This window comes from Apiospora marii (assembly GCF_038362585.1).
Source record: "Apiospora marii strain CBS 49790 chromosome Unknown utg000013l_segment0_segment0, whole genome shotgun sequence".
NCBI lineage: Eukaryota > Fungi > Ascomycota > Sordariomycetes > Amphisphaeriales > Apiosporaceae > Apiospora > Apiospora marii.
In genome coordinates, this window is record NW_027117384.1 from 2819464 (window position 1) to 2847361 (window position 27898).

The 27898-nt window shown below is 55.5% G+C and overlaps 9 protein-coding genes across 9 annotated transcripts; 5 read left to right on the forward strand and 4 right to left on the reverse strand.

The window, feature by feature from the left end:
• Positions 1-475: 475 nt before the first annotated feature.
• Positions 476-1021, reverse strand: PG985_015981 (uncharacterized protein; the record flags this gene model as incomplete). The annotated part of the gene is made up of 3 exons (XM_066835747.1): positions 476-672; positions 742-805; positions 896-1021. 3 exons carry the CDS (start codon positions 1019-1021, stop codon positions 476-478), a joined length of 387 nt encoding a protein of 128 aa, XP_066676950.1.
• Positions 1022-1738: 717 nt separating this feature from the next.
• On the forward strand, positions 1739-2984 carry PG985_015982 (uncharacterized protein; the record flags this gene model as incomplete). The annotated part of the gene is made up of 2 exons (XM_066835748.1): positions 1739-1759; positions 2211-2984. 2 exons carry the CDS (start codon positions 1739-1741, stop codon positions 2982-2984), a joined length of 795 nt encoding a protein of 264 aa, XP_066676951.1.
• Positions 2985-4016: 1032 nt separating this feature from the next.
• On the reverse strand, positions 4017-5818 carry PG985_015983 (uncharacterized protein; the record flags this gene model as incomplete). The annotated part of the gene is made up of 3 exons (XM_066835749.1): positions 4017-4320; positions 4431-5553; positions 5767-5818. 3 exons carry the CDS (start codon positions 5816-5818, stop codon positions 4017-4019), a joined length of 1479 nt encoding a protein of 492 aa, XP_066676952.1.
• Positions 5819-7450: 1632 nt separating this feature from the next.
• Positions 7451-7696, forward strand: PG985_015984 (uncharacterized protein; the record flags this gene model as incomplete). Its single annotated transcript, XM_066835750.1, has 1 exon — positions 7451-7696. One exon carries the CDS (start codon positions 7451-7453, stop codon positions 7694-7696), a length of 246 nt encoding a protein of 81 aa, XP_066676953.1.
• A 96-nt stretch (positions 7697-7792) lies between these two features.
• Positions 7793-8678, reverse strand: PG985_015985 (uncharacterized protein; the record flags this gene model as incomplete). Its single annotated transcript, XM_066835751.1, has 3 exons — positions 7793-8115; positions 8189-8477; positions 8541-8678. The coding sequence occupies 3 exons, from the start codon at positions 8676-8678 to the stop codon at positions 7793-7795; spliced, it is 750 nt and encodes a 249-aa protein (XP_066676954.1).
• Positions 8679-10097: 1419 nt separating this feature from the next.
• On the forward strand, positions 10098-10699 carry PG985_015986 (uncharacterized protein; the record flags this gene model as incomplete). Its single annotated transcript, XM_066835752.1, has 3 exons — positions 10098-10100; positions 10157-10231; positions 10334-10699. The coding sequence occupies 3 exons, from the start codon at positions 10098-10100 to the stop codon at positions 10697-10699; spliced, it is 444 nt and encodes a 147-aa protein (XP_066676955.1).
• A 397-nt stretch (positions 10700-11096) lies between these two features.
• On the forward strand, positions 11097-11719 carry PG985_015987 (uncharacterized protein; the record flags this gene model as incomplete). Its single annotated transcript, XM_066835753.1, has 2 exons — positions 11097-11159; positions 11228-11719. The coding sequence occupies 2 exons, from the start codon at positions 11097-11099 to the stop codon at positions 11717-11719; spliced, it is 555 nt and encodes a 184-aa protein (XP_066676956.1).
• Positions 11720-12438: 719 nt separating this feature from the next.
• PG985_015988 (uncharacterized protein) lies at positions 12439-16503 on the reverse strand (the record flags this gene model as incomplete). The annotated part of the gene is made up of 4 exons (XM_066835754.1): positions 12439-12672; positions 12838-13096; positions 13150-14132; positions 14194-16503. 4 exons carry the CDS (start codon positions 16501-16503, stop codon positions 12439-12441), a joined length of 3786 nt encoding a protein of 1261 aa, XP_066676957.1.
• Positions 16504-24147: 7644 nt separating this feature from the next.
• PG985_015989 (uncharacterized protein) lies at positions 24148-26981 on the forward strand (the record flags this gene model as incomplete). Its single annotated transcript, XM_066835755.1, has 2 exons — positions 24148-24561; positions 24651-26981. 2 exons carry the CDS (start codon positions 24148-24150, stop codon positions 26979-26981), a joined length of 2745 nt encoding a protein of 914 aa, XP_066676958.1.
• Between the last annotated feature and the right edge of the window lie 917 nt (positions 26982-27898).

The following is a 27898-nucleotide window of genomic DNA, read 5'->3' on the forward strand; positions in this document are numbered from 1 at the left end:
GGCTGTTATCGATGTACACCAGGCACCAGATCGCATCGAGATAGCTGCCAGCTGCCAATCGATGTTCCGTCAGCCTGGCAGCTGTCAGTCCATCATCCACGATGATGTCGGCAGCTTCAAGGGACTTGTCCTACTGGCATCTACTTCTTCAGCAAGACCATATTATTTCACACAGTATCTCTCTATCTTGCCAGATGTTTTCTGGCTAGAGCATTGCATCAGCGAGAGCCTTGTAAGGGGGTGGGCATCTCTCAAAGATGATGGTTGATGTTACCATGCCTTACCCGTGACTAGGTCTTGAGCGCCCAACACCCAAGTCGCATATGCCTCGTTGATATAATCCAAATGAAAAACAGATCCCGTAACTCCTTGCGCCAGCTTCTAAGCGCAAATATCATAGCAATCGTTCGAATGGCGGCAGATCTTTGCCCCGCCATGCATGCAGTCGCAACAGCATGGGATGGAGTTGCGTATGTTACGGATCCAATTCAAGCCAGTCTGGATGGTCCTTGGGCCGCCAGGGTTTTATGTTCTTGGGGTCGGCCGCGCGACTCTTGTCCGCGTGTTCCAGCACCTGCTTGCTTTCGTTGCTCTCATAGAGGGTCCTAAAGTCCGACAGCTCCCTGGAAGCTGTACCGACAGCCTTCGTGAAGGACACGGCCAGTTCCTCGTCTGTAAATAATAATCAAAATCGGTTCTTCTTCTGCAATTACACGGCTCGATATGGGCAAAGCAACGTACTACTGGCGTGATGCGTCGACAAGGGCTCCAGCATGCGCGGCATGGAAGTGCGAAGCTCTCGGCACTGCGATAAACACCAAAGTCAGTACAAAAATTCCCATATCATTGCGCGATAGCCAGCAGCCAGACCGGCATAGGAATAAGCCCTCCTTACCTTGATGTGCAGCAACTTTAGTTGCTTCAGGCCTTCCTCGAGCTGCTCTTCGCTCCATTCGCCGTTGGCTGGCACCTCCTGCTTGACGAACTTGGCCTCGGCCGCTGGATCTGGTTTTGTTGCCATGCCTGCTGTAATTGGCACCAGACTCTACTGCATTGAGAATCCAATGGGAAGAAAAGAATCTAGAAAGTATGTAGCAAAGCAGTCCAGGGCCGACAGAACCATCTGTCAAGGGAACCTTATGATGTCGTAAATTGATTGTCTAATCGATCGTCTGCGGAATGGATGGTAGTGCGAGCCACCAATCAAATCGCTTCAGCCACAGGGAGCTTTCATTGTGCACCAGCTGCAGTGGCCATCCAGGCGTATAAAGAGGTCAAACAGGCATCAGAATCAGAACCGTAACTCTTGTTGATTATAAAATGGCAGCCGAATTCCCGCATTACAGTGTATTCTAGATGTAGGATCGTTTGTACGTGCCATTAATCCGGTTTTTTATGTGCCTCGGCAACGACTGTTTCTGAAGATAGTGTAGCAGTTCTTCAAGAGCCCTCTTGCTGCTCTTGTTGTATTCCACTGGAATCATCACTTGGAAGTGCCTTAATTAGCAGTAGGATATCTGCACTGGAGATACAGTGGTTCCTGTATCTAATATCCTCCCCTACAAGTGCATGCACCTGTAGGTACTCTTCATGCAATGCTGCAATTGCCTTGAGTACTGCCTTGAGGCTCTGCCTGGACACTGGCATGCAGACTTACAGTGGCAGGCAGCTACTAGAAGGCGCCTAATGCAGTGATTGGCCCCATTGGCAGCCAGGGATCAGTGGGCTTCATCGAACGATGGCCCGTGCTTTGTGCACAGTGATGCATGGGGCCCGTTCCTTGCCAAATTGCCTGGCCGGCCGAGCCTATTCAACCCATCTCCCTATTCTTCATCGCTTCTAAGGCACAGTATCAATCTTGACATTCGCAACGGCGCCCACGGTATAGCCCAGAAAACTTGAGGTCCCGCGCGCGTCTCTTGCCCAAAAGTCGCGTATCATTGACAGCACTACGGCCAGGCGACACAAAAAACCACGAGAATAGTAGCGCTCGACGGTCTGCCCGATAAATCAGCAACAACACCCTCACGTTGGGCTCGCCGTCCAACGACGGCCTCGTGGCCTCGTCCACCGTCCTCTCCCTCCTCCTCTCCTCCGTCGCACCACTTCTTCTCCCATCCCTTCCCCTTTTTCTCTCTCCTCCCCCCATCTCCACCACCCCCTGATCCCCCCTTCAAACCGCCACCATTTCGCTCTCAACTCCCCTCCAGCCGTCACCCGCCGTGCCAGGCGGCGTGTCCGGCCATCCCCTGACCAACGGCACCCCCCAAGTCAACGGCGGCAACCCCAACAATGGCGGCGGCGGCGTCCAGCACACGCCCGTGCCCGTGCCGACGCCGACGCCCATGTCGGCCCGCACCGGCGCGCCCATGTCGAACCCGTCGGAGCTGGGCCAGCTCGCCCCGCCGCCCGAGGGCATCTACCGCACCTTCGAGGACCTCCTGACCAACGTCCAGCGCGTCGCCAAGGACCAGGGCTACGGCGTCGTCAAGCTGCGCGCCAGCAACTACCGCGACGGCAAGCCCACCCGCTACGACCTCGTCTGCGACCGCGGCGGCGTCAAGTACAACAGCACCGCCAAGAAGCGCAACCCCTCGACACGCAAGGTCGACTGCCCCTGGCGCGCCAAGGCCGTCTGCGAGGTCAACCTCAACAACCAGTGGCGCTTCGCCATGCAGGAGCACCGGCACAACCACGAGGCGCGCGTGCCGGCGGCCCCGCCGGGTCAGGAGAACACGCCGATCGCCCAGAGCATACGCAGCTTGACCAACAAGCTGGACCGCATCGGACACGACCTGAATCAGGGCTTCAACCGGATGGAGCAGCGAATCGACGGCATCGAGAAGCGGTTAGTCGACATGGAGCAGCGGATGATCTCGATGGAGGCCCGGATGACCGGCATGGAGACGCGTGGGGGCGAGATGGAGGTCCCGATGGATAATATGGCCATGGAGGGGTCCATGCTCGGCACGGCTGTGATGTAGAGCAACATGAGCGGCCAGAGGATCGACCCTCGTCTGCGATGCGCACGTCTCCAACCGCACTCCGAACCCGCATCGCATCAGAACGAAGCCCATCAGACCGAGGAAGCGAGCTATGATCAACCTAAGGGGAAAAGAAAACGATGATCAACCTGAGAAGGGGGTCTAGCAATTCGTTTAGGTCGGGATCCTTTTGGTTGGGAGGTCATCTCAACTTGGCTCGCCCTCTACGTCCTGAAAGTCCCCCCAGTGCGAAATCATACAAGGAGGGCGATACAAGGCGTATGGAAGCGTGTATAAACAACATGTGCTTTGATTTATTTCATTTTCTCGAGGCGAAAACTTGTCTGGCAAGGCAACGGCAAATGGCAACTGGCATACGGCAACGGAATCAAGGGAACACAATGGAGAACAACAACAACAACAACAACAATGATATATATTCCGGTTTTCTCATCAAGCGATCGATTTGCGCGCGCAGCATCATACCGGAAGGAAACAGGGCGGGCTGGATTAGTGTGTGCCCCAAAGTCTGCGACACTACAGTCAAATGTATTCTATAGAGATCTAGCAATTTCCCCCCGCTGGTGATAATAACCCAGAAGATGGAATTACGATCACACACGCACACACACACTGTTGGGTCTGGCAAAGTGCTTGCGAAAGGGACCCCTCCAAGAAATTGCCACTCTGTATATGTTTTGAGGTCCGTCCTCCGTCTTTGGCTATGTCGTCCTGCTCGTGTTTTCGTGTTGCAATGTACAGCTCCGCTGCTGTATCGAAAGGAATGTGCAATTAGTAGTCGGGATGACGGGGTGGACTTGTAAGTTCGCCTTGGCTTGGCTCCCCAGCTCAGCTGTCGAATAAGCAAGTGCACATAGGGTCTGTGATTGACCAGCATTGGTAGAAGTAACCATATATTGCACCCATTGGTCGATCCGTTGGAACATACGCTTCTGATTAATAGTCCCTATGAACATGCCGATTGGTAATTGATTCACTCGAACCCCTTTTCTTACCCTTCCCCTTGAACTATTAGCCGAGCCACCCCCAACCCAACACCCCCAACCATATCAAAACAACCACGACCACGCTCCTCGCCGTGACGAATGCCTGCCCGCGCGCCCGAACGGCGCCGTTATGTGGCGGCACCATGTCCACGCTCTTGCCGTTGCACGAGTAGTTGCCCACGAAGACGCCGTGCATGCGCATCTGGTCAATGGTCCCGCAGTGGAACTCGGCCTCCGTCGATGTCAGGGCGAAGTCGTCGAGGACGCGGGGCTTGGCTGGGTTGGGGCTCGACGAGGTCGTGAGGCCGTGGATCTTTTCGAGGGGTCGGCTGTTATGGGAAACGTTTTGCTGTCAGCCATTTGAATCTCTTCTTCTCAGGAATGAATCTGTGGATGGGTAGGCTCAGGGGGTGGGAAGTAATAAAGGGGACGATCTTACAAGAACGTATCATGCACCCTCCCGCTCAAAACCAACGTCTCCAGATCCTCCGTCGGCCAGACCCAGCTCGCCGTCGCGACGGTGCCGTTCCATCGGCCATCCTCGGACAGGGTCCCGAGCTCCAGCCTCGGGTTGTCCCGCACCGCAATATTCCGAAGCGAAGAGGCGACCATGCGCACCGCGTCGGGCTCGCGCGGGAACGCCAGCTCGGCGAGCGCGTCGTTGCGCGAGATATCGAAACGGCTGACGCCCTCCCAGAGTATGGGCAGCGACGTCAGCCGCCCGCAGTCGTGCACCGCGAGCGTACCTAGGGTAAAGTACTCGCCGGGCCTGCCGTTCGGGTGACTTGAACTCCACCGCACCGCCGCCAGGCCCGATACATTCAACGTCTCGATATGAGCCGGCATCAGCATCGAGCCATCCTCACCACGACCCGACGACGTCACGTTGCGGAAATTACCCAGCCCCAGCGTCAGGTGCCCGTTCCCCTCGATCCGCACCCTCCCGCCGTTGCTGGTCGCGAGCTCGGCGTAGACGACGTGGGGGACCCGTGACACGCTGACGTCGCGCGTGTGGGCGTTGGACGGCGCGATGAGGAAGGGGTCGACGGAGCCTAGGCCGACGTCCCAGACGCGGAGGCGGGCCGGGTCGCCGGGGATATCGAAGCCCCCGGGGGGCGCGGTGAGGTTCGCCAGTTTCGGCGCGCTCGCGAGGACGAAGGACTCGTTCACGGACCGGAGGCTCGCGAGGTCGAGGCGCTGAAGGTCGGCCAGGTTCTCGAGGGTGACTTTGCCGCGCACGTCGCGCAGGGCGGGGAATTGGAGGCTGTGCAGGCCGGCCGCGTCGCTGATTTGGATGTCGCCCCCGACCGTCTCCAGGGTCGAGCTGGAGATGGTGCCGGCCGTGAAGCCGGCGCATCGTTCGGGGCAGGCTTGTATCGTGATGCCGCCCGTGATGTTCTTGATCCCATCCAGCTGGAGGCCGTCGTCCCCGCTGGCGCCGGCGGAGATGGTGAGGTCGCCCTCGATGGTCGGGCAGCCTTTGGCGAGCGCTTCGGCGTCCGCGGCGGACCCTATGGCCGTCGGGGACTTGCAGGAGGTTGATTTTGCTGCTCCATGCCGTCCTTGGGGGTTTCTTGTCAGTTAACAAGGCACCTTTCGCGGAAATAGTATGGTCCCAGTGGTGATTAGAGGAATGAATAATGAAAGGCCGCTTTCAGCATTGATTTTGATTTCAGCCCCAAATCAATTACCATCGGAGAAACAGTACATAGTTATGAACTGTCTCTTTTGGTCGACTGAAGAAGCCATCGTTGTAGATGGCGCAACAAGCTTACCTGCCACGAATACCGTCCCTCCCACAACCACGGCCGCGCGCAGCAGCTTCATCCTTGACGAGAACCGCTCTCTTCAGTCAGGTAGTACGAAGTAGCAAACCACGTAAAGTTCCGAAGTCTGTACGTGGTTTTCAGATGTTTCATATCTTAGACTCGCTTTTCGTAGTAGCAGCAGCAGCAGCTAGCCCAGCTACTACGACATCAGGGTCGTGGAGTGCTGCGTCTGAGAATAGAAACCGCCTGTCGCCACTATTTACGACACACGGGAACTAATGTGCAAGAGCCTCTCTCCCCGCAAAAGCCAAGTACCTCGGAAAGAGCATTAGGGAGGCTGCAGAGCCTGGTTTCGCTACCTACTTGCTACGGAGTACTGCCACAACTATGTACATAACAGCATAAGGCTGGAGGGAACCCTAAAGGACTTCAAGCAAACATGGAGGGTGGACGATTATTGAACATGCGGAGCACGTTGTCCTACGCCCAAGCAAGGCAGGGCGACGTAGCCGAGCAGGCATGCGAAAAGGAGGGGAGGTCAGAACGGGAGGTGACAGGCCGACAGGATTGAAACGGTTGTTTTGTGAAACCCAACGGCCGTCACTACTTGCTTACTGAACTCCGCATCTCCTTCCTTCCGGCCTTTCTTGCTGTGGCCGCGAATCGTATCCCGTCTCTCTTTCTATTGATATGATTTGCAGTCGTATCTGTTGGTTTATGAATGAGGGTTGGGTTGGTCTGTCGCTATTCGCTGGTCGCGAAATCCGGCGGAATGGAAACCCTACCCCAGCCACGGCAGGAACATATGTTGATCTTTTAAACGCCAACACTACAGCTCGTTTATGCAATGTGATCCGAGACCGGCTTGCCGAAATTCGGTACGCTCTTCCCATTCACTGATACAGTGGAACAGCAGGCGGCAAGTCTGTTTGCCAATCTCCAACCCCATGAGACCCAGTGGTATAGCCCAGCAGGTATCACCCACAACTGGCGCTTAGCTGTGGTAAAAACGCGACAACTAAAGACAGATAATTCATCGTCGGTAGATGCATGTCTGTTGAATAGGAACGCTGGAGAGTTAGAGATCATGGGGTGGTATAAGAGCTCTCGGTTTCCAAGTTATGAAGGAGGGTTGCTACATGTCACTGAGCTCCTTGCATGAATCTGGCAGGGGGGTACGGTTCTCCACGTGATCTATGTTCAACCAGACGTATTGGTAAAGTAGAGTAAACAATAATCGCCAGTAACAGAGGCTCCTCTCATCAATCACTCATGGGGTGTAGAACCACAGTGTTTCGACATCCTGAGCCCCTTTCTTCTGTTTGGCAGCTCGACGATTATGCACTGTATATACGACCGATTGCGCAATCATGAGTACCAGTCCAACAGCCGTCATTGCAATCATTATACATAATCCCGTGTTGTAGCTTCAAAATCTGTCAGTGACTTTTGACTCCCAAGTTTCATAGGCAAATATGGGTGCACTTACTACGGAGCATCGCCACCCCTGAAATACTGCGTGCCCACCATCAGCCCGCCCTGAGAAGCCATAACCCACATCCTTCATCAATGGCCACAGTCAGCGTACTTCTCTGCAGACAACAGCATGTATAGTTTCAACTCACGCCACACTAACACTCCTCTCCCGAGCATCCCCGCAATTGAGCTGCAGCCACGTATTGTGCACAGGATGGTACCCGACCGCGAACGCATTCACCGCCGTCCAAAGCCCCCAGCGCGACCACTTGCCCGCGGCATGTGGATGAGATACCCGGGCCACGACCAGAACGACGAGGTAGAGCGCGACGGCGACGATGACGGCGAGCCCCCGCCGGTGGGTGCGGTCGCTCACGGCGGCCATGGCGAAGATGACGAGCAGGGCCAGGAAGGGGCCCACGGCGGCGAGGGCGTTGGCGGGGAGGCGGTCGAAGCCTAGTGACCTGATAATAGTATGGATATTAGCGTTAGGCAGTGCGAGTCAGTGGGATGCGTCGGGTTGAGGCTGAGTTGCATTGTGCTGTGATTGAAATGCTCACATGATGATGGACGGGGTGTAAGTCGTCAAGGGGCTCCACGTCGAGAAGACGCAGAACGAGGCGATGAAATGGGGCCAGCGGCGGTACTGCGTAATCGTCTTCCAAACCAGGCCGAAATCGAAATCTTTCATTTCTGCATGGCCTTCTCCTGCCTTCGCCCTAGTGTCACTACTTGTCCATGAAACTCCCTCTTGGCCGGAGGCTGATGATGATTCGCTCGTATCGGCAGTCTTCGGTACCGCCACAGTGTCGGTATCAGGTAGACCCGGGAGGAAGAAGAACATCATCACGGCAATGAGCAACGTGAACAGACCTTCGACTACCCAGACAATCAGCGTCGTCAATCTGGCCAACCAAAGGAAGCTACTAACCCAGAAAGAGCCACTGCCAACCCCTCAAGCCTCGCACGCCGTCCAGCTTCAGAATTCCCGAGGCCAGGATAGGGGCAATGGCGTTCCCGCCAAACATGCCGAAGAAGAAGACGGCGAGCCGCTTGGCCAGCTGCTCCCGCGTGCACCAGGTCGACAGCGTGAAGAGCGCCGCGGGGATGTATCCCGACTCGGTCAGGCCGAGCACCGCCCGCGAGACCAGGAAGCCCGTCCTGTTGGTGATGAAGACTTGGCAGATGGCGACGAGGCCGAAGGCGATCACTTGGCCCGAAATCCATCTTTGGGGGCCGATCTGATGATAGAAATTGTGGGTGTCAGTACAGGGGGGGCCAAGAGTGAAAAGACAAGATCCTACCTTATGCAAAAGCAAATTGGAAGGGATTTCGAGAAGCACGACGCCTAGATACATCAGCTGATTGCCAAGATTGATCGTGTTCTGGTCCACGTTGATATCCGAAGCGAACCCGGCGGTGAGGGCGCTGGCCAAGTTCATCTTGTCTATCTGGGCAGCCAAGAGGCCGAATGTGAGCAGAGGCAGGACGGTGCAGTCGACCCTGATTAGAAAACCGTCAATGACGATTTAGACTTGTTTGTAATCTCTTCGAAGATATGACTTACTTCCATTTCGGCCTCCCCTCGTTGGTTGACCATGTTGCCGCCATTTCCCGAGACACAGTGGAATCGCAATAGTTTGTCACGACCTTCCAATCCGCAGTTCTCGCGAGTAGTACAGCGACTCTTCTTCATCCATCATGTATTTGGAGTATAACAACAAGCTTGGAGGTATTTATAGGTAGTCACGATTGGCAGGGCGACTTTCGTGATCAGGATCGTCAGGGTCCAGTTTCCGACAACCTTGATGGCCAACAAGCACGAAATATCCACCCAGAACCAATGAAGGGTTCCAGACCCTCGACATCGTTCCCTGTAGACGCGCAATCCGGATGAACCATAGCCCATATGCTTACTTAAGGTATACATTCGTGGGAGACAGAATCGTCCTGCTCGGCTCGCTCATAAGTACGCTGTTGCTCGATGACAGTCGACGGCATCTAAAATTACCATCAAGGCCACGATGAGTAGTCGCAGGATGCTTCTTGGTGTTTCCTACACTCTGGGGCTTGCTATTTCATGATCAGTCATAGCTACTGCTATAACAATTTCAACTGGTTCGGCAATTAATTGAAGGTCCCAATGCGATGTTGCGGCTTTTCTTGATCTGGGGCTGCGATTGAGACGATGCATGGTCCAGAAGCTGTTCTCTCTCCCACTTCGATAAACAAACTCTTCTGGCTTCGTGTATTAATTTGTATTCCCCTATAAGGGATAACATGTCGCTGTTTCCAGTATAGATAGACGAGATATGCAAAGAAGCTTTGTTTGTCCCATCACAAGTAACTGCATCGTGTTGGTGAGAACACGACGGTGCCGTGCGAGCAGCAACCTCCATCAAACTCCTACACTAGGATACAGGCACTACAGGAACCGAAGGGTCGGCAAGGGTTGGTTCTCTTGTGCGTATAGTGACATGCTGGTTCCTACTCCTCTCCCTCGTGTGTGACAGTTTGCCCCTTATGTTTGTTTGGCCACATGACAGGGACGTGACCAAGGCATGCGAATGCCCGGAAATAGTAACAACATCATTTGTATACAACTGGCTTCAAGATGCGACTGCCTTCCCCAGACAGTAGGGACTCGTCATGATGTACGCTCCCAACTCATAAGTATAAAAGCAACAACAAGAACCACCTGACCAAAGAGCTTTTGGTAGTACGTTTCCTGCAATCAGTTTCAGAGCATACTACCATCCAGACAACCTTTGACCCCGAACCCAACAACTTTTCATTAAAGCAGTATGAAGAATATACAGAGCATCTTTATTGCCTCGGTACTTACCGTGGGCATCAGCGCCATGGTAGGCAAACATCCGTCCTTGCTCGGGCTTGCGGTTTCGCTGACCATCATCTCCAGCCCAACCCCCTGGGCACCGACGTGGCCAGCGAGGCCACCACCAACCTCACCCACCTCCTCCAATCTCGCGACCAGGTAATCGAATTCTCTCCCATCATCATTCTTCACCTTTATCAAACGACCGCCCATGTCACTGTCTCTCTCTCTCAATGCTGATTTCCTACTTCTTCCCCCCAGGACCCCCGCGGCCCCTTCTGCGACATCCCCGGCTACCGCGCCACGCTCCAAAGCAAGATCCGCGACGACATCGCCAAGCTGCACAAGCTGGAGGGCGACTGCACCGCCCCCGCGGGCCCGGGCGGCTGCGCGCGCGTGAGCTGCACCAACGGCGGCGCCGTCTGGATGTGCAACGACAACAGCTCCCCCAGCAAGGCGCCCTGCAGCCTGCTGGGCGACTACGCGCAGGCCATCCTCGACAAGTGCGGGAAAAAGGTAGGCGGCCACAAGGAGGTGCAGGGCCAGCTGTTCGACGCCGGGGCCGGGCCCGGCGGGAGCGGGGGCTGGGGCAACGTCGTGGTCGGGCTTGATAGTGCTCCTTGCTGATTGTTTTTTTGTGTGTTTTTCTGACTTCGTTCGCGGCGAATAGGTAGGGAGTAATGACGAGGTGCAAGGGCAGCTATTCAATACCGACAGCGGAGGCGACGTGAGCAAAGGCTGGGGCAACGTCGTCGTCGGGCTTGTGAATGGCGAAGCCTGCTAAGATTTCCGACGGAAAGGGGGAGAGAGAAGAACGCTGCATTGATTCAGGGCGTGTCATCTTAAAGCGTGGGCGTGGATAGGAGAATACTTTAATCGAGACCATCCTTGTCACTCTGACGGGGTTAACTGATATATAAATCCCCAATGAAACTTGTAAAACATCCCGTCCATCCATTTTTCTCAAACCAGACAATTGCCCACATCCCAGAAACGAAATCAACAACTACCCCATCATTCCACAATGAACCATCTACTGGGATTCCTCGTTGCCGCCATGTCCTTGGACATGGGCATCAACGCAGCGGTACGCCATATCGCTTCCCCGTCATCGCCCCGATATCCACTAACTTCTATGTATCCCTCTCTCTCCAGCCCGCCAACCCCATGATCCCAAGCGAAGCCACCACCACGATGACCACTCACCCCCCAACCCCCACCACCCCCACCGTCTCGGCCCCCAAAATCCACGACCCCGACCCCCGGGGCCCCCTCTGCGGCGACCCCGACGCCCTCGCCTGGTCCCTCGAAGGCAACATCCGCCTCGCCATCATCCACCTCCGCACCCTCGGCGACCAGATGTGCACCGCCCCGCCGGGTCCCGCGGCCACCCAGCTCGTCGTCTGCTACGACAACGGCGCCATCTGGCTCTACAACGACCACGACGCCGCGACCTCGACCCCCTGCGACTTCGTGGCCGACTACGCCCAGATGATCCTCGACAGGTGCGGCTACCACAACGACAAGTTCGACACCGACGTCGTCAAGGGTCAGCTCTTCGATATCGGCGCCAACGGCGACGTGGGCCTGGGCTGGGGTAGCGTCGTCGTGGGCGGGTACCCCGGGCATTGCGGCGGCGGAAAGTAAAGGGTTCAGTTTCCACACAGAGAGAGAGAGAGATGCGTGCATGTATAAAGTTATATATGCCAATGGAATTAAGTACACAACGCCCAACCCTATGTATTGCTCAAAGGGGGTATCTCCAAGTAGTATATGAGTTGTTTCAATAGGTATGTACATGTTGAAATGATTAAATCCAAAAACAAAAAGAGTATTTCCTGTTTCCTTGATGCTGTGTCTAGTATGCTCACCACCGGTACCCTCCTAACCAAATCAAACGAAACCAAAACTGGCTTCTTTGCCCAAACGCCCGCTATGCTGCTGGTCTTCTGTTGTCGTGGAGTACCTGGTAAGGTACTCACCGATATAGTTGTTGTAGTTGTAGTATGTAGTATTAGTCCTCCATAATGCGATACGAGGCCACAAGACGCCGGATCCCTTCCATATGCGTAGCGTTCCTTTAGTAAGATCGTCAATAAACCAATCTCTGGCCAGTTTCGACGTGTTGTTATGGTGCCGTGTGGATATCTAGCCAGCTCCGACTTGCTATTATAGCGCCGCATAGATATCATCTTCCAGCGTCAACATTTCAATCGTGGTCTCACCAATGCCCCGTCAAATCCTCCATCAACCTCCGATACTCCCCCGCCGACATCCCGGGCGAAATACTCCCCACCTCCTCCACGGAGGGCTCCCGCCGGTGATGCCCCGGCGACTCGATCGTGATCTGGTACGACGGATGATGACTATGCTGCGCCATCGACGGCCTCACCTGCGGCGGCGGCGTCACATTCTGATCCGGCGGCCCTGCCATCGGCGGCGGCGGCGGCGGCGTCTTCTTCCGCTCCGGCGGCGTCGCCATCGACGAGTCCGCCGACGACAGGCACCCGATATAATCCCCCGAAGACGACCCCGTCGAGAACGGCGACACCTCCTCGGCAATGGTGTACGTGGTACTGCCGCTGGCGCTGGCCCCCACGCTGTTATTGCGATTGATGCCGCCGCTCCCGATGTTGACGCTGTTACTGCGACCCACGCCAACGCCGATACCGACGCCACTGAGCAGACTGCTCGGCTGAGGCGCCACAGGCGGCGGCCCTCCTCCTCCTATCGGCGACACTCCACCACCGCTATAGTCGACCGACGACGAGAACGATGACGAAGAAAACGACGAAAGCGGAGGAAGAGAAGGCCCGGGAGGAGCCAGTGAAGGGGCAGGCGCAAGCGAAGGCCCAGGCGCCGGCGCCGGCACCGTAAACGGCGACAACGTAAAGGACCCCGCGCTCGACGTCCGGATATGATGCGACGCCGGCGCGATATGCTGCGCCTGCGCCGCCAAGTACTGCGACGCCGCCGAATCCCGCCTCTGATGCGAAAACGACGCCACCGAGCTCCGCCTCGACCCTGCCGCCGAAATCGCCCCCGAGACATCCCCCCGGGCCGCAGGCCTGGCATACAGCCACGCCGGCAAATCGTCGTCCTCCCAGGCGCCCAGGTACTCGTCCCCGAACTCGAGCACCTGGTTCGCCGGATCATCGCGATTCCTCTTCAAAATATCCGCCAGCCGCCGCGCCTCGGTATCCCAGTGCTCCTCCAAAAACGCCAGCATCTCCTTCAGCCGCCCCTCGTCCGTCTTGCTCAGCGGCTTCAGCGACCCGTCCCGCTTCGTCTTGTGCTTGCTGTGCAGCACGTCCAGGAACAGCCGCCGCTCCTCGTCGAGCGCGTACTGCCGGTCCGCCGCCGCCAGCGGGAACGAGAGCAGCCGCCGGTTGCTGTCGAGCGCCCGCACCAGCTGCCCGAACTGGTGGTGGCTGAACTGGTTCGCCTGCAGGTCGAACATGACGAGCCCCTGGTTCTGCGCCAGCACCCGGCACAGCTCCGTCACGTCCTCGGCGTCGCCGATGTTGTGGTTGCGCAGCCGCAGCTGCCGCAGCGTCCGGTTCTCCTTGAGCCCGCTCAGCGCCCCCGTCAGGCCCCACCCCATGTGGCTGTCCTCGAGCTTCCCGCTGTACCCCGACAGGTCCAGGTACTGCAGCGTCGCGTTCCGCTCCAGGAGGCTGGACAGCAAAGTCAGGGTTTTCGGGCTGGCGCCGGCGGGGGAACCCGTCCCAACCAGACTCAGAAACTCGATGGTACTATTGTTGGTGAGCGCCTGCAACAGCCGGTTGAAGTTCTCTTCCGTCTCGAAATGGACCATGTTCATGTGCAGGCGTCGCGGCCCCTCATTGCCTTCGATTAGGTCGATCCAGTCCGTGGATACCTCCTCTAGCGGGTTGCCGTTCAGATGAAGATGCATATCTCTGCCACTGCCCACGCCACAGATGATGGTCGTTGCTACTTCACCATCGATCCCGCAGTTATTGAGGATCAAGTGTCTCAACCCCATAGATTCCTCGGTCTCCATGTACCTTAGTAAACACGAGATAGTATCGAAATTGACCTGTTTGTCGTAATGGGTTAGTGGGTTGACATTAAAGTATATACCTGAGATTGTAACTCACCTTCCATCCGGACAGATCAAGATACTCCAGCCGCCACACGCTCGACTGAAGCGAGTTGGCCCAAGGCCGGAACAGCGGCCCATCCAGACCCCCCTTCAGGCAGTAGCTGAGATCGAGATGGCGAATCTTAGGCGTGTCACTCAGCGTCTGCGAAGCCCGGGACGCGTCCAGCCGACTAAAGTTGTTTGCAAACTCGAGCGTTTCCAGGCTGGAACGCTGCTCGTGGATGGCCTCCCATACGGAGATCATAGCAACTTCGTCGAGGTCGCAGCGGGAGAGCCCGAGACACCGCACGAGACCGGCGTAGTTCTGCAGCGTTTGGCAGAGGTCGCCGAGGTCCGTGGCGCTCATCGGGTTGTTGTTCAGGAAGATCGATTTGCACCTCGATTGCAGCGACCTCAAGAGCATGACAATGGGCGGTACGAGATCGCAGCCCCGATTCCGAGGGGCAGCCGCCTCCGAGGCACCGGTAGCCGCTGATACATAACGACCGCTCAGAACCCCGCTCAGATTCACTTGCCTGACCGACTCCGAAGCAAGCAGCAAGCCCACCAGCTCCTGGAACAGGACAGAAGAATGCTCCATGACCTCGTACTCCTCGCGCGTCAGGCTACGTTTGCCCGTCCGCGAAAGCCACGGCGTCGGCTCGAGGCGTTTCTGATTATCCTGCACCCCCGAAAGCGGCGAAAAATCGACGCCGTCAAAGTTTAGAGACTTGAAGTAGTCGTTGAAGCGCAGGGCGCGGAAGACGGCCAGGAGCTGGTACCCGCTGTACTTCAACATCTTCTTCTTCGGCCGCAGGAGCTGGAACTCGGGGGAAAAGCGGGCGCTCTCCCAGTTCACCTTCCAGTCGACGGACGCGCAGTGGTACCCTTCGAGGTAAGCCTCCAGCGTCCTCTTAAAGCCACCGTAGTCTTCGCCCTCCGGGAGGTGGATATGGTCCGTCTCCCCATCCACGAAAAAGATTTCGCGCCGGGTCCACAGCGGCCACGCAGGCTTGAGATATGTATCGGCCTTGAACAACCGAGAGATGATACTGCGATGATGCCTGCTCGATAACCCGATCTTCTTGGGCGTGTCCATGGGCAATCGAAATATGAGATCGAATCGCTCGTCGCCAAGATGAGCATTGACTTTGGATAATGTCACCAAGCCATATTTGACGATATTGGGATTCACCCGCTGGCCTGTAGGCGACTTGGCAAACTGCGCGAGCATGCAGACGTTCTTGCCCAAGGCCAAGTAGAAGGACGAATTGTCTCTCCACCCTTTCTTGATCTCGCCCGAGCTGTTGATGGCGGCCCGAGTATACGGATGCCGCGGCACCACGGGGAATATCTCCGGCCGTACGTTGCCGTGCTGTGGGCTCTGCGCCGCCAGAATCTGGGCAAAATCGGCCTCGACATCGGACGAAGTCTGGTCCTCCAGAAACGACCTTGCCCTCTGCTTCACCGCCAGCCGGATGTGCTTGAGCCACTCGTCCCGCTCCTCGGGCAGGTCGAAGTCCAGCACGGTGCTGGTGAAGGTGGACCCGTCGACCTGGTCTTTCCACCACACCTCGATCCCGAAGCAGGGCTTCGTGCCCTCTTCCTTGAAGGCCGTCACGACCGTCTCCAGCGGGATCTGCAGCTCGGCGCCGTGCTTGCTGCTGCTTCCGGACGCCAGATCCCTCAGCGAGAGGACCGAGTCGACGGGCGAGAGACCGTTCTCGCCCGCGCTGGGGGGCACCGTCAGCTGCGACGACAGCTGGGGGAACTGGTCCAGGGCGGCATTACGGCTCTTGAACCGCATCAGCATCGAGGTCGTCAGCACGAGGAACTCCTTCTTCGTCTTGAGGAGCGTCGACTCATGGTGCAGGCCGCCGGCCTTGATGACGCCGACGAAGTCGCCCGAGATGCTGGTCCCCTGGCTGTGGTTACAGCTGCCCGAGGGACTCGTGGGCCGGGTCGAGGTGGAGACGGAGCCGCGTTCCGTGTAGTCCTGCGACGAGGCCTTGGAGTGGGCGCGGGCCAGGTGACTGGTGTGTGGCCGCCCGAACGACAATGAGCCAGTAGACGCGTGCGAGGTTACGGAAGGCTCCAACTCGTGGCCCTTGCTGCTCTTGCGCAGCGTGGTGCGCTTGCGCTCATGCGGAGGCGCCAGCAGCGCGCTGTCCGACGACGAGGTGCTGGACAGCGAAGAGGAGATGCTCAGGCTCCGGAGGGCCCGGAGCGGGGAGCGGATGTTGGAGAGGGAGGATCGGCGATGGCTTTTGCCGCCTGATCCTTTGCCATCTATGATCTCCTGCGCAGCATTTTTACGCGGCTCCATGGCGCAGCACGGGTGTGTGGCGGACGCGGAGGAGGCGGTTGTGGTGGTGGTAGTAGTGGTGGTGTTTGGGGGTGTGTGTATGTGTGTGTTTTGTTTGTGGTTAGGTCCCTCCCGGGTAGATCGTCAATGCCGCCGGAGGTCTCGGGTATAGTGTACGTATGTTACTTGTCAAGGTTTCTCTTTGAAAGAGACCCCATCCATCCTCTAGCAAGAATGTAAGGGTTAGATCCAAGCCGCTTTTTCACCACAAAGCGAAACCTGTCCAAGAACGCATTGATACCCGCCGTTAGAGTAGAGTAGCGTCAGGCAATGGCAGATGGTGGGATTGCGCGCGAAGGAGATACCGGAAAGGTGAGATTTCGATGTCGAGATAAGCTACCGAAACCAGAGGTGCCACGCACCACGCGCAAGGAGGTGACTGGAGCTGGAAAGCCAAGAGCTGGGAGCCAAGAGCCGCTGGCTGCTTCTCTCAATTGGAGGGGTCCCGCTACTTTACGAGACCATGCCGTGTCGGGTTGCCAAGTTTCTTCTTTTTTTCCTGCTTTCCTCTCACACTCACTCTCATACGCCTCTCACTCAATGGTGCATCTGGCTTGGCTAAAATCTGCTTGGTACCAAGATATTAGTCTCGATGCGGTTGGGTGTTCGAAGTTTCAATAAAGACGAAGCAACAACCTGTTTTCGAGCAACAGCGGGAAGCAAGACAACAGACAATCAATGGGCGAAACCGCGAAGAGAGGGCCAATAGGAAGCTCGCAGGGGTTCAGTGCTTTCTTAGGCCCGACCAGGGGGTGGCATTGGCAAGCAAATGGCAATTGGCACCCATTGGCATTGCGCGCCCGCCCTGCGCCAATCAGCGTCTCGGGCTGGCCGTACCAGCTTGCCCAACCCGGGCCAGCGAGAAAATAACACGCCCACTTCCCACACGCTCGCCCCGGTAAAAATGTAGCCCCTATCCCCTATCCAGCAAGCACTTGGCACCAGCCAGCTCCGGGTAGCCCAGCCAGCACGCACGCAGCACAAGGAAGCAGCAGCTCTCTCTCGCCTCGCCTCGGAACTTACAGAGTTCGGTTAGAGTGTTCTTCGCTCCTCGCACCATCCAGGTGATCGACACGGCATTCAGCATTCAGCTGCTTGTTTGTGCACGCTTCTTTGATTCCCGTGTGTTGTTGGTTTCCTGCTTTCTCTCGTAATATATGTGTCGTGCTTGACGCAAACCGGATGCAATATTGATGATGATCCAGCAGCGGCACATACGTCTTTTTGCGCATCTATTGAAATGATAGGTATGGGATTACCACATGCAGAAAAGGACAGCTGGCTTGGCATCATTCATTCCGCAGCCCTTCTACGACCCAGCACTAGGGAGATGAAATATGATGTCATGATCTGGAAGATCTTGTGGTGGGCCATTCAGCTTGATTCGATCTAATCACTAGAATTACCACCCACGCGAAGAACACGAGGGTGCTTCGACCGTCGGCCGTGAGTGTCGTATTAACGATGAGGCGGGAAAGCATGGGATTTTATCTGTATCCTGCGGTTCCGAACCTCACCACACCATTCTTCGGTCATGCCCGCAGTTTTCCTTCGACCATCACCACTACCAAGTACAATCAACAAACAAGCCTACTTTAATAGGCGCTTGGCACGACTAAGTAACTAAGATCTGACCATGCGCGGAGCGACCCGCGGGCTGCGAAAGAGGGTAGGTAGTAGTCGTACCTATCATCATAGTGCATTTTGACTTCCATTCTCGTTTGGGTGCCAAACGCGGTCGAAAAGGGAGTCTGGACCAAATACCGTCTGCATGTAGACAAGCGCGCCACGTTTTCTCGACGCTCCTCTCCCCACGTTGAAGAAGCCGTCGAAAACCTGATGGACTGGACCGACGGACTGACTGAGACCAAATGATGCAAATGCACGCGACCACGGATAGAGAGACAGAGTTTGTTTCAAACAATGAAAGTGACAGTCGTCCTCGGATGGGCCCTGGATCTTGGCGATTCCGTCCATAGAAGGGCCACAGTACAGGATTTTAGAGTTTTGCGGTCGACATCGCGGCCTTGGAAAATCCGAACAAAAAACCATGGCGCATGGACGGATTCTCGAACACTGAGCTACAAGATTGGGCTGAAAGGATCATCAGCCTTACTTGCTCCCGGCCTCGTCATAAGTTATGGGGAACACAATAACCAGGCGACGAAGAAAAAGGGGACCCTTGAACCCTTTGAACTTTCGCCATGACTTTTGGGATCACATTCCGCACTGGAGACCAGGGGGAAATACCACCAACTATACATGACTCTTTCTCTTCTCGAGATCAGAAACAATTAATGCGCCCTTACGTGGAGCCGGATTGTCTTAAACGAGATGGTGATGAGCTCTTGTTGACGCTGCTAGCCGACACCTTACAGCTTATCAGGAGTCCCAGGTGCCAGGCTGATCGATCAATTGATCAACATGATGACATGGCCCTGCACACCAGCACTTGACGGCTTTCGTAACGCGGGCCTGCTGGGAATGATTGCAGGGAGACCCAGGTATCGGGTAGAGACAGTTCATCGGATTGCTGATGCGGTTCCCCCTCCCATCAATCAACTTTCGTAAGCTGCTGTAGCTTCGCTCTGGTCCCCGTGTATGCAAGCAAGCCCGCATAGTTGCTTTTGGGGCGGTTGCACAAACTCATGGCCGAATGACACGGCAGTAGTAGTTTCAGATGCATGCATATTCGATGATGATAGAATGTCGGTGGGCAGCAGGGAGCAAAGCGGTCTACAACTACCTAGATACAGCAAGTACGACGACAATAACGACGACGACTACCTACCCAGCTGACAGCCCAGCCAGCCATCAAGAGGCGGCATTGAAAGCGAGATATTACGAGCAGCAGCGATGTGCCGTCTCGTAATAATTTCTGATACTCGCTCGGCAAATTAACCAAGGACCTCATGCCAGGCGCCAGGGGGCTTGCTTATCGCACATATACAGTACATATTAGAGAGCGAGCGAGCTGAGCGCTACTCTAGGAAACGTCGTAAACAAAGCTCTGGAGTTTCCGTTGGACAAATGAGAAGCTTTGTTGATATAGCAGCTCTTTGACGATCAAGCAATACGCGTACCTCACGTACGTCCTCACGAACTACGCGCCGAGCCCAGCGCCAGCGTATGGCTAACAAACATGGGGAAAGAAGAGACAGACAACTTCAATCACCACAACAGCGCATCGAGGGTGGGCCGCATCCGAACGCAGTCTATGCGCATGAAAGTGTGCAAATGCCTCTCGGGGCGGGTATTGAAGACGGCAGGAGCCCGAGATGGGAACGGCTGAAGGACGCCTTTTAGGGCAATGGGCGATATAGGTACCACGGACATAGCGACAGATAGCTAGCTGCAAGGATGGATAGCACATGGATAGCATCACTAAGCAGATGTTTAAAGAGTCTCGCATCGAATGATATTCGGTGTGTGCGAGAGGTGTTTTTGCGACGTTGCAGCAACGCTTTCTGAATATATTAAAGTTTGTCTACGGTCACAACGCTCCGACGTTCGAACGTTGCTGTCAGTCAGGTCAGTCAGTGAGCAGAGCATCGTTTGGTGATCGCTCCATGTGCATGATCTCATGATTGGGCCGGGTGTCGTGGTATTAGCTAGGCAGCTAGCAGAGGCACAGAAAAAAACAAAAAACAATTTGATTCTCGTGCGCAAAATAGCATGTTTTCTTCTGCTATTCGCCGGCCAGCTTGGCGCCCTGAGCCCAGTCGTCGAAACATGGCGGGTTTCAAGTTTCATGTTGGTGGGCCGGCGATGCCCCTCACTCTGGGCCCCCCCCCCGTCCCCCTCTGACCCCTGTCGGTTTGCTCGCTGCTGGCCGTCGTTGTTAGATGTGGACAGCGGCTTGGCGGGACGAGATGCGTGATGTGTACCATGGAGATTGGGAGAGCGAGATAGGGCAAAGCAGAAAATGGGCGGAGTGTTTCGTTGTTCAATAGTGTGGGCGCTGGACAAGAAGCTGGCAGGCTGGGCACGCGAGTCTAGCACGACTGGAACTGGAGATGCTTGTTATCCGCCGGCTCCCCAGTGGACGCTCTGGGTAGACTTCGAGGAATCATCTCGAGCAATCTAGAACTCCTCATTGGCTCGCCACGGGCTTAGACCAGCAATTAAACTTGAGGTCTTTTTTTCCGTCTCTGTCACGAAATTCCGTTCTAACCTCCTGCCTCCGGCCTACGGACGTTGACTTGCCGCGTGGCAGCGTGGTTCCTAGCCTGGGACGATGGTGCATAGTCGGTTCATAGTGGTTTCTTCTATACGTCGCATCGTAAGCCTTCCGTGCATGCTTATCGCGTGGATGATCCCTAAAAATAAGCATGGGCTTTTTTTTCTTTGCCTCTTACTGCCCTGCCTGGATGATGTTGTTGACTGTTGTAGTGTGTCTCTCGCTGCGACGCTGCGCAAATTAGCAATGCTTCGGCCATGGGGGCAGAGCGCCTGACGATTAGTTTCCCGAAGAGGCAAGCTGCGAAACATCCGGGGATGTGCAAAAGGTGGCGATAAATGGGATGCCGGTATGTAACACCATCGCTCTCGACCATGAGTTCGTTGGTTCCCTATTTGTTTGTTTGGTTCAATTGGGGGGAGGGTCCCCGACCAACCTTACCGGCGGACTTTTTCCCCGCCCGCCCAGTCGCTGTAGCTGTCGCCTCTCGTGAGTTGCATCGTCTAAGCTAACCTCCTAATAACACTGTACGGTATGGACGTGAGGCTCGAGATAGGAGGCCGCACCACAACAACGTGAAGGAGGACCGACCGCTTGGTTCTGCGCTTGCGTAGAGTCGACGACTAATACGGCAAGTAGCTTGGAATATCCCAGCTGGGTGAGGCCCAGTGGACAGGTCAGCTAGGCTTTTAGTGAGCTTTCTTCGTTGCGGACCCCAGTACTGCCCAGGCGCCGCCAAAATCACAGGGCCCTGTGGGAGAGAGATCAATCATGTACCGCATGGTACTTGTGCGTTTCCCTCCTCGCGCACAAAAAAAGCGAAATCGCCTGTGGAGAACCGACAGCACCCGATCTCCGGCCGGCTTCGTCACTGGACGATCCCCAAGAAGACGATCTTCAGCCAGACATGCCCTTTTCGAAGGCGGGATAATTGCGCTCTCGTCATCCATCCCCCTCCATGCTATCACAGGCAGAGACAAGCAGACGAGACTATTCTACTGGACGAGACGGCTATGATTGATTATGAGGTCGCTCTCTGCGTGGCCACCGTTTAGCTTCAGGGGAGAGGGGGAAGGGGGGAAACTACGGAAACGGCTGTTCACGAAGGGAAAAGTCGCTCATAATATTCTCTCGCAATTGACCCATTCAGAAACCCATTCGCATGTGAGGGAGGCAAGTTGTTGGCAAGCTGGGGCAATCATTAACCCTCCCCCATCAGCTTACGGGCTCCAAAAGTCCCCTGGCCAGCCAGTGGCAGCCTGCTCTCTGGCGACTGGGCGAGTTTCACACCAGCAGCCGCTGTGCCTGTGCCGCTCCTCGAGGAATTAACAGCCAATCATGGCCTCATGTTTGCCCAATGTCGGGCAGGACGACTTAGATCGTCACGCCTGCATTTTGCCATCATCCACATCTTTGCTTTTTGCAACGCATTTTTTTCTTTCTTTCCTTCTCTGAACTGCTTCCCCTTCCTGTCAACGAACGGCACCTCGGTGTGTGTGTGTGGGATTGGACCCTGGAAAGTCTAAATAGCGAGATTTCCGGTGCGAGATATGGAACATTGATAGTCGTTAACAATGACATACATGTTTCCGCTCATGCTCATGCGGCCGATAGGTACCTCGAGGGTCGTTGTCTCTCAAGGTCTTTGACTGGAATTAAACGCTTCTGGTTGCGGGCCACACAGCCAATGATCGTCGACCAGTAAGTCAGTCAGTACGTAACGTCCATACCTAAACGTACCTGTCTGTGGTTGGTGCAGGCGGTACCCCATTCTCACGAACTGGGGATTTCGCACGTTAACCACTGCAGATTGGTACGGCCTTGTCGTTCCCTGCAGTCAGCAAGAGGGGAGAGGGAGGGCCCAGGCTGCAGGGTCGTATTGGGAGGGGGAAATAAAGCTGTGGCCAATCATTGACCCCCAGCTCTCACGGTTCTGGTTTCGTTTTGCCAGCAGCGCTCAACTCTACTAGCATGACAATGGAAAGGTTCGTGATTCTATATTAATTGAATGATCAAATGTTACTGGCGTTGTTCGCTAGCTGGCTCGCTGATTAGATGCAGTTCATAGCTCATGGTTCGTGGTTCGTGTTAGTCGTCCCGCGGGAAGCCGGAACACCACGAGGTATCAAAAAGACCGAAAGTCTGGACACACGGGAGGCTCTGCCTTGCTAGTGACATTGCTCGGGGGTATAGTCGTGCAGTTAGCTGCCTCTAAGCCTGCCTACTTTGGTAGTAGAGAGGTATTATAATGGGCAAATCAGCGGCGAGTCGGCGTCAACTTCAGCTCTCATTTCAAACCCAAAGATTGAGTGATTGCATTTGGGATAGAAGAAGGTTATTGTTATCTCTAAGGTTGTTGTACACCTAAACCTACGGGGTACAGAATCCGGATGCCGTTGGATATTCATCAGATGTGTGAAGCAGTCATGGAGCGATACTCTCAGTAAGCAGGCAGACAGACAGACAGCTTGTGTCAATCCATGGGCGGTTTTCCTATTGTTCCCAGCTGCTGAACCGGTGAAGCCAACCGTAAGCAGAAGATGCCAAGAGCCCCATTGATGGTTCCATTCCCGAATTCCATTGGCTCCTGGGGCCATCTACCCGCTAGAACCGGAAGTACCTGGAGGTACTCTTGATCAATTGCGCTAGCGAGAGATAAAACATAGCGAGCTACGCTAGACAGGTGGGAGTCAGAAATAGGGTGGCATTCAGTGGACGCAACCAACGCTTATTTGAAACCACCATAGAGAAAAGGAGGGACCCAACATCCTACGTGAGCTACGTACATGTCTCCATGTCTCCCCCCCCCCATGCCAGGCCCATGTACTTGTATCCAGGCAGCCCGAAGTGAAAGCAGGGTCCAAAGTCGAAGCGGAAGGTCAAGTTCAATGCAGGCAAGCATCTGGATTGTCAGCAAACAATCGTCCACTCCCTCACCACTACTACTAATCCAACAGCCGACCGCCCACAGACACGTTACAGGCATTTCTCGCCGTTTCGAGTCGTCGTGCGAAAGAGTGGCCCAAAAACATTTCCAAGGTTTCCCTCTCGAGAGCTCCAGGAATAATCCTCGACCTTGAGTCACACCCACCTTGGATTTTGAGCCTTAAGTACTTGCGGCGGACGACATCTGATCTGGGCTGCGCTTTGTCCCGAATCTTGGACCGACTGGAGTCACAGATCCATCTGAACTTCCATCTAGCCCAGCATTACTTGTGCCAGACAAAAAGTTACAAGTAAATAGACGACGTCCCGACGGCTTCCGGTTGTCGTCACGCCTCTCGCCGATTATCCCACCGCATTGATAACCCATTGGCAGTTCGTCTCATGCTGAACTAAGAGAGAGCCACCACCACCCCCCAATCCCTCTCTTGTAACTCCCCAAACCGCCCCCCTCCTCCAGCTCGAGCTCCTGGTAGGACAGTATGGCCATGTTGGCTTCCAAGTCCTCCTTCCCAGCCTCGCTGGCCACGACTGGCACCACTTTGACCGCCAACTCCTCTTCCAACATGCCGCCCTCGCGCAGGGCTCCCGCTATGCCTTCGTCGGGCACCGGCTTCGCCAGCCCGACCAACTCCGAATTCTCAGATACCGAGGGTCCTGACGCCGTTAAGAACTGGACCGAAGACCAGGTTTGCGAATACCTGCGGAGCGTCAGATGCGGCGAATACGAGAAGCTGTTTCGCAAAAACAACATCAATGGCGAGAACCTGTTAGAAATGGACAAGGATGTGCTCAAGGAAATGGGCATCGAGAAAGTCGGCGATCGCGTTCGCCTGTTCCTGGGTATCAAGAAGTTAAGGACCAAGGCTTACGCCAACGTGAAGAAGCGCAATAGGGTGAGTGCCCCTCTCGAGCTGACCTGGACGGTGCTAGGTGGAGATTCCCCGCGGTCGCGATCGGCTCAGCTGATGATGATGTATGGTAGGATTCTTTCGGGCACCTGGAGCCCACGCAGTTCACCCCCTCGACCGGCTCCCCGAGGCCATCGAACGCCGGCTCAGCTGGCAGGGCCATGCCGACGCCTCCCAACAAAAGGTATTCCCGACAGATCGACCTGTCCAGCTTTGGCATGAACCCACCCGCCTCCGCTTCCCGACCAAACTCCCCGCTTCCCAGCGCAGACATGCGCGCGCGCCAGCAAAGATACCCCAACCAGCAACACTACATGAGCAATGCTACGCCTAGCAACTCGACCGGGAGACAACCCGGGTCTCCCCCTGAGCCTCAGTCCGGCCGTCTGGTAAATACCCACACCCGAAACCAATCTAGTGTGGACGGCTCGCTGATGGCTGGTCTACCACAGGGCCAAGACGTAATTCGTGTTATTTCGACAGGTGGCGTGACCAAGGTCGTCAAGATCGCCGGATGCCAGACATGCGAAGAAGTGATGCGGACGACACTGCGGAAATTCGCCCTCCGCGAAGACCACGATCGCAACTACTGCTTCTGGGTGCTGGCCGGCGTAGAACCCGACCCTAAGCAATGTCGGCGGCTTGGAGACACGGAGCTGTGGCGCATCATCAAAGATCAGAAGCGACCGGAGCGAAACCGACTTATCCTCCGGAGGGTCCCCTCAGGGGAGCCTGGTGAGTCTGAGCTGCAGAGAGCTGCGGCCATTGCTATGGAGGAAGCCCAGCAGAACCATACCCGCGCGATAGAGAACGTCGACAAGAGGAGTCAGTTGAAGGTACAGAAGCTCCTTGGCGAGAGCTGGGATGAGGGCCTGCAGCAACCGCTATCGCCCATATCCTACCAAGACCGCGAACGCAACTTCCAGAACGCCGCCAAGGACCTGGAGCGACCTGCCTCGAATGAGGTAGTCTCACCTGGGCGACGAAACAAGGGCCTGCTGCGGCCGTTCGGTAGCATGAGACCTCCCAGCGAGCTCATTACTTCTGACTTGACATCATACTTCCCCGACCATCCTCGTGAGGATATTGACCGGACTGTCCGCCTGTCGATGCGCAGATCCACGCGCCTGAGCAAGGTTAATAGCCGCTTGAGCGTGGCAAGCAACCTCAGCTTTGCTTCGAGTGTTCAAGATGCCCCTCCGATTCCCACAATAGCTGACAACTGGCTGGGCGCAAATCAAATGGCCAAGGTACGGCCACGTGATCCCAGCCGACTGCAACACCAATACCGAGATTCTGTCGCTTCTTCTATATTGGGAACACTGCAAGAAGAGTCGCCGGTTGAGCCTAACCGCAAGTCCTACGTGTCCTTCGCCGACAGCGGCTCTGACAGTGCCGGTATCAGCGTTACCGATCCTGACGGTAACGTGGTCCAGCAAAACAGCTATTTCGACGAGACGAGCACTCAAGGCTCCGGATCCGCAAAGGAGCTTACCCAAGCCCTGCAAGAAGATGGCGAAGATGCCGACGAAGAGCTCGCCAGCTTCCTGGCCGGAGAGTCGTGGGATGACAACAAGTGGATGAAGGGTGCCCTCATTGGCCAGGGTGCCTTCGGTTCTGTCTACCTCGCACTTCACGCTGTAACGGGAGAGCTGCTTGCTGTCAAGCAAGTCGAGGCCTCTTCGCCCGGTGCCAACAGCCAAAACGATGCTCGCAAGAAGAGCATGATCGAAGCGCTCAAGCGCGAGATCAGTCTGCTGCGTGACCTGCGCCACCCCAACATTGTGCAGTACCTTGGCTGCAGCACATCGGCGGATTACTTGAACATTTTCCTCGAGTATGTCCCTGGTGGCTCGGTTCAAACCATGCTCAACTCTTATGGAGCTTTGCCCGAGCCTCTGGTGCGCAGTTTCGTCCGCCAAATCCTGGAAGGTCTGTCGTACCTGCACAACCAGGAGATTATCCACAGAGATATCAAGGGTGCCAACATTCTTGTCGACAACAAGGGAACCATCAAGATATCTGATTTCGGTATTAGCAAGAAGCTGGAGGCCACCAATATCCTGAACGGCGCAGCGAACAACAAGCACCGCCCTTCGCTCCAGGGATCTGTCTTCTGGATGGCCCCCGAGGTCGTCAAGCAGACCTCGTATACACGAAAGGCTGATATTTGGTCACTGGGTTGCCTGGTCGTTGAGATGATGACGGGTACCCATCCGTTCCCTGACTGCTCCCAGCTGCAGGCCATCTTCAAGATCGGTGGTGGTCGAGCTTCGCCCACTATCCCTGACACTGCCAGTGCCGAGGCTCAAGAGTTCCTGGCCCAGACATTCGAGCTGGATCACAACCTAAGGCCTAGCGCTGATGATTTGATGTTGAGCTCCTTCTTGACGCCCATCACATAGGAAGTCGAAGACGACAAGAAGGCCGAGACGCCCAGATCAAGATATTCATCTTTGAGCATCTGATCTGGGCATCCAGTTGCCGGGGCTTTCTGGGAAAGCCTCGTCAAAGTCTCTAATCATCACTCAGTCGAGACTTGGACTGCTTCTAAGTTCTCTCGACGCCACGACGAATGGTGGTACCATAAGGAGGAGTTTGTTGAAATAGGCGTGGGTGCCTATCTCTCAAGGAAAGCACTACCACCATGACATCAGTGCTGGTGAACTGGAACATGCTTGGGCCTTTCTTCGATCTCCAAACTATCTTCACTTCCCTTTCTCCCTATTTAGAGCTTACACCTTTTTTCTTCTTCTTTTCCCGTCACACTTTCGTTTGCGACGATTTAAGTCTCTTGGCCTTTCCATTTAATGGCCAAGGAGACCCCGGGGCCGTTTTCCTTTTTTCTCTTATACCCACACACCCCCACCACTCCTTGTTCCGAGGTTCACGACGACACTTTTGCTTTACTACCAGAAGCGAGAGACGATGGTGGCAAGATTTATTTCTCCCCCCTTTTCGACGAACCAACCAAATCCCCTTCTTGTATAACTAGATTTTACTATTACTATAACAACTTCGACCTCACGAAAACCCCACTCGATTCACGTTGAGTGGGTGGACGACAAGGTACGAAGGACGAGACAAATGATTCATACAGGAGATACACACACATTCACCCACCCAACCACACCCACACAAACACACAACCAACACAAGATGGCGGCGGGGACATCGCATGGAAACGGAAACGGAAATAAGAGATGATGAGACCGATTGTTGGTTGGGACGTCCAAATGGCGCTTACTACTCGACGAGTTCGGCAAGGGGGATCTCTATAATATATTGGTCGGCAGGTGGCAGGCAAAGGCAAATGGCAGCA